This window comes from Panthera pardus, unplaced genomic scaffold, assembly GCF_024362965.1.
Source record: "Panthera pardus isolate Hobbes unplaced genomic scaffold, ASM2436296v1 HiC_scaffold_17, whole genome shotgun sequence".
NCBI lineage: Eukaryota > Metazoa > Chordata > Mammalia > Carnivora > Felidae > Panthera > Panthera pardus.
In genome coordinates, this window is record NW_026526732.1 from 108907038 (window position 1) to 108912073 (window position 5036).

General features: G+C 44.5%; 1 protein-coding gene across 1 annotated transcript; it reads left to right on the plus strand.

Moving 5' to 3' along the window:
* The first annotated feature begins 311 nt into the window (after positions 1-311).
* LOC109252684 (olfactory receptor 2B2) lies at positions 312-1253 on the plus strand. Its single transcript, XM_019425243.2, has one exon. It carries the CDS (start codon positions 312-314, stop codon positions 1251-1253), a length of 942 nt encoding a protein of 313 aa, XP_019280788.2.
* The last annotated feature ends 3783 nt before the right edge of the window (positions 1254-5036 follow it).

Here is a 5036-nt window from a genome sequence, read left to right on the forward strand (position 1 = left end):
AGAATAATGAACTTGCAAACTGATAAAAGGTCGAAGGATAAACTCTGCGAACGTGGAAACTGATGATATGCTATAAAAAGTCTTGAAATTCATTCTGCTAATAGGCTGTTACAAATATAGAAACACTTTTGAAATACTTGGAAAGATATTTATATTTTTATCAGTACTTTTTCACATTATGGATACTATCAGTCTGTAACGTAGGCAGATTATTAGCAAAGTAATTATGACCAATCGACAGCAAATAAGTGTGTAATTATTACCTTCATGACTGTTTCTATTGTAGGGAACCAAGAGCTGAACCACCGATCATGAAGGGGGTAAACGCGAGCGCCCCCCGGGAGTTCATCCTCTTGGGTTTCTCAGATCGACCATGGCTGGAGCTCCCGCTCTTTGTGGTGTTCCTGGTTTCCTACGTCTTGACTATCTTTGGCAATCTGGCGATAATTGCCGTGTCTCATCTGGACCCCAAACTCCACACCCCCATGTACTTTTTTCTTACCAATCTGTCACTCCTGGACCTTTGCTACACCACAAGTACAGTTCCACAAATGCTGGTCAACATATGCAGCACCAGGAAAGTAATTAGTTACGGCGGCTGTGTGGCCCAGCTTTTCATTTTCCTGGCCTTGGGTTCCACTGAATGCCTTCTCCTGGCCGTCATGTCCTTTGATAGGTTTGTCGCTATTTGTCGGCCTCTCCATTACTCAGTCATCATGCACCAGAGGCTGTGCCTCCAGCTGGCGGCCGCATCCTGGATTAGCGGCTTTGGCAACTCAGTGTTGCAGTCGACCTTGACCCTTCAGCTGCCGCTCTGTGGCCGTAAAGAAGTGGATCACTTCTTCTGTGAAGTCCCTGCTCTGCTCAAGTTGTCCTGTGTGGACACGACAGCAAACGAGGCTGAACTGTTCTTTATCAGTGTGCTATTTCTTTTACTACCCCTGACCCTCATCCTTGTGTCGTATGCTTTTATTGCCCGAGCAGTGTTGAGAATCCAGTCGGCCGAAGGCCGGAGAAAGGCATTTGGGACATGTGGCTCCCATCTAATTGTGGTGTCACTCTTCTATGGCACTGCTATCTCCATGTACCTGCAACCACCATCCCCCAACTCCAAGGACCGGGGCAAGATGGTGTCCCTCTTCTACGGGATCATCGCACCCATGCTGAACCCCCTTATATACACACTTAGGAATAAAGATGTAAAGGGAGCATTTAAGAGGGTGATTGTGTGGGTCTTCTTAATCAAGAAATAGGAATGCCCGAATGATAAGCCTTCCTGGATTGTTCTCAATGCGGGGCTTGAACTCATGACGCCGAGATCGTGACCCGAGCTGAGATCAAGAGTCAGATGCTTAACCAACTGAGCCACCCGGGTGCCCCTCAAATGGTAGGCCTTCTTAAAGACTTGAGGTTTATGTATTTTAATAATTTAATTGTCTCTAAATTGCTTTATTCTCACTACTCTTAGAACTACTATGGTGTTCTCCCTCAAATACAATGTCATAGATAGAAAAGTGCATTATGTTGTACTTTCTATATATATACATTCACTGTACAAGTGCCACTAACTGGTCTGTTATGATCCCCTAAAATAGCATAACCTTAAAATACTTAACATCCTAAACTTGATACCCCTGATTTGTATGCTTGGGGAAGAATTAGACTTCTGTGAGACTAGAATAAAAGCTTAGTAAACAAAACATCTTTATACACATGCAAATACCTTCATACACACTCAGCTCCCACACTCAACCCACACTCAGCCCGAATACACCCACCCACACTCAACCCATGCTTCACAGGAAATTTAACAGAAGTCCATAAAACCATTCAAAGCCCCCTCCTCTTAACTGCAGATATAAGGTTCATAGCCCCAGCTTAAATTATTACCACTCTTCCCACATCAACATAATCCTAAAGTGCACAATGAAATTCCTTCCAGTTTTACTGCGCCTTCCATTCCCCCGCTTCTACACTCCCCCCTTCTGAAGTGTCCTACTCTATTCTGTCAACTGTAGCTACATTTTACACCTGAAGCAAATGTTTTTTGATGAAAAGTTTTTTCACGATCATCCTACTATCTATATGATCTTTCTCTTTTTAAACCCGAAGGCACTTATAGACTTATACATCATGAAAATAAAAATAGCACAGCATGTAATAACATTCATGACTTATGTGATGCACTTTTCCTCAAGCAAGAAGCAAAGCTTATGAATTCCATGTTAGTTCCCTTGAGGTGGCTGTAATCTGTGCTAATTCCATATGGCCCTCAGAGATCATCACAGTGCTGAGGAAAATGCTTGGACCCTGTGAGGTGGTTATTTGGTTATAATACAGCGTGACAATCTCATGATTGTCATACTGTCGTCATTTGAACTGCTTCCTCACTATCCTTCTTTTCCAATTTTTTTCTTCCACTAAGTATACCATACAAAGAGAAAAGACAACCAAGAAACACAATTAGCACATTTCTTAAGAGCTCCCAATAACAGCATCCATTTCTGTCTCCGTGTCATCCCAACACAACACAATGGTTCTTCCAGCTTCCACAGGTATCAGCACCCCCTGGAGGGCTTTAAAATCCCCCTGGTGGGGGGACACACCCAGCTGCCAGATTTTCTAAGGTCTGGGGGAGAGCTGGGCCTGGAAATTTGCATGTCTAATGATTGCCTAGGTAAGGACTACCAGGGGACCGCACCTTAGAGACTGCTGGGCTAATATCTAAAGTGAAGATGTTTTGCTGAGTTCCTACCTTTTATCTCCATCAGTGAGAACTATAATTAAAAGGGAAAATGGAAGCAAAACACTAAGAGAATAGATCGAAGTATGAGAAGACATTCCCCAGTGAAACGCATTCATATTTTGAAGTCCAAATAAATAATATACTGGACTACCAGAGATTAATTTTGATATGATCCCAAAGTCAGTGTCAGTAACCTTTAAGAATGATCAGGAAATAGCAGTGAAACCGGGGATGGAAATTGAGGTATTTCACATTTTTAAAACTGAGCCAGTAATTGATTCAATACGTGATATAATGGTTTTAAAGTGATTTATAACAAAATTCTACAAATATTTTACTATCAGTTTGTGATTATTTTAAAAGTATATATTATATATTAAATACATATTAATATAAATATATGATAAATATATGACATGTTAATAAAAGTATATGCTATATAAATAATTATTAATATTATTACTTATTAATGTATGGTATACTTATTTTGATTATTTAATATATTATCTTATGTGGTATATTATTTTTAATGTCATATACTATTCAATGTATTTAGTATATTTTTTAATGTATTTAGTGTATGACTTCAAATATATATTATAAATAAGTAGAATCCATTCTGGATTTATTTAGCATAGCAAATACTAGACTACCTGTATCTATTGTTAGGGAATGTTAGATGTGTGTCACCGATCTCGATTTCTGAGTAGAATGTGCACACTTCCCATAGTATTGCATAATATGGAGCAGTGATGACCAAGGTGGTAAAGCAATTCTATCTGCTCTTGTCTGTGGGATGACCGGGTTGTCTGTGGGGTGACGGGACTGTCCTTGGAGTGACGGGATTGTCCGTGAGGTGACCGGATTGTCCGTGGGGTGACCGGATTGTCCGTGGGGTGACCGGATTGTCCGTGGTGTGACGGGACTGTCCGTGGGGTGACGGGATTGTCCTTGGGGTGACGGGATCGTCCGTGGGGTGACGGGATCGTCCGTGGGGTGACCGGGTTGTCCGTGGGGAGATGGGATCGTCCGTGGGGTGACCGGGTTGTCCGTGGGGTGACCGGATCGTCCTTGGAGTGACGGGATCATCCGTGGGGTGACGGGATCGTCCGTGGGGTGACCGGGTTGTCCGTGGGGAGATGGGATTGTCCGTGGGGTGACCGGGTTGGATGGGGGCGTGGCCGGGGCAGTGAAAAGATGCGCCTAAGGCAGAAGAAAAGACACAGAAGCTTACTGAGTACCCTGCAGGGGAGCGGTGGGCAGGACAGCAGAGCAGAGGCTGTGTGCCCCGAGGCGTTGGTGAGGGGCCACAGGGAGCTTGGGGGATGTGGGGGCTTTTCCCTTTTTTGGTAACTGCCTGGTCTAACCAGCCCATTGGTTGGCTGGGGCCTGTGGCCCTTTCAGGGTGGGTCGTGTCACCAGCCTGTTTGCATTCAGCTCGGTCAGCTTGGGGAGGGGGGGATAGTGGGCCCTTTTGCCTCTCTCTAGGTTCTATTGCTCAAGCCTGTTGCCTTAGTAATTTACAAGAAAAAGGCAATCTCATCAATACCCTCATTTCCAGAAACGGATAGACTCAGTTTCCTGGAGCCCCAACATCACCCTCCCCTCCACAGTGATGTGGGAACAAAGGCGAGAAGGAAACGGCAGGTGACGTTAAATTTCCTCATAACCTGCGGCCCATTGACAGATACTTGAGGCAAATCCAGAGAGTGAAGTTTCTCCAGGAACTCTCCACTGCGCTAATGTTAATGTCTTACTCGAGGGAAGACAACCTTAGCTTCACAACAGCCAGGCCTCAGGTATCTTAGGAGTCCTCTGTATAGGAGTCCCTCTGGGGGCCACCCTTCTGACTCTACCTCCCCCAAGTCCATAGTGTGCAGTCAGTCTCTCCTCATGGTCCTGGGACAGCTCTTCCTGCCCTCGGGTCCCGTCCCCATGCTTTAGTAAAATCACCTTTTTGCACCAAAGACGTCTCGAGAATTCTTTCCTGGATGTCAGCTCCGGACCGCCACCACTCACACATGACATTTCCCCAAACACGTGGCTGTATGTACCATTTTCTCTTGGCCTGCTTTTGCCCCTTTGGTCATTAACAGAAATGGTTATGACAAATGTGGTTCAGCTATAGGAATATGAGGCCCACAGGTAGTCACACGGCTGAGGCTGACATGTTACCTAGAACCAAGGAGAAGTTAGAAGTCTGGGACTTTAAAGGGAAGGAATGCAATTCACAGGGAGATAAAAAAGAGTACAGGTTTGGAAAGCAAACGTTTGCTGGGCTTTCGGAAAG

Coding starts and splice junctions, on each gene's coding strand:
- LOC109252684 (XM_019425243.2), top strand. CDS start 312: ATGAAGGGGGTAAACGCGAGCGCCCCCCGGGAGTTCATCCTCTTGGGT.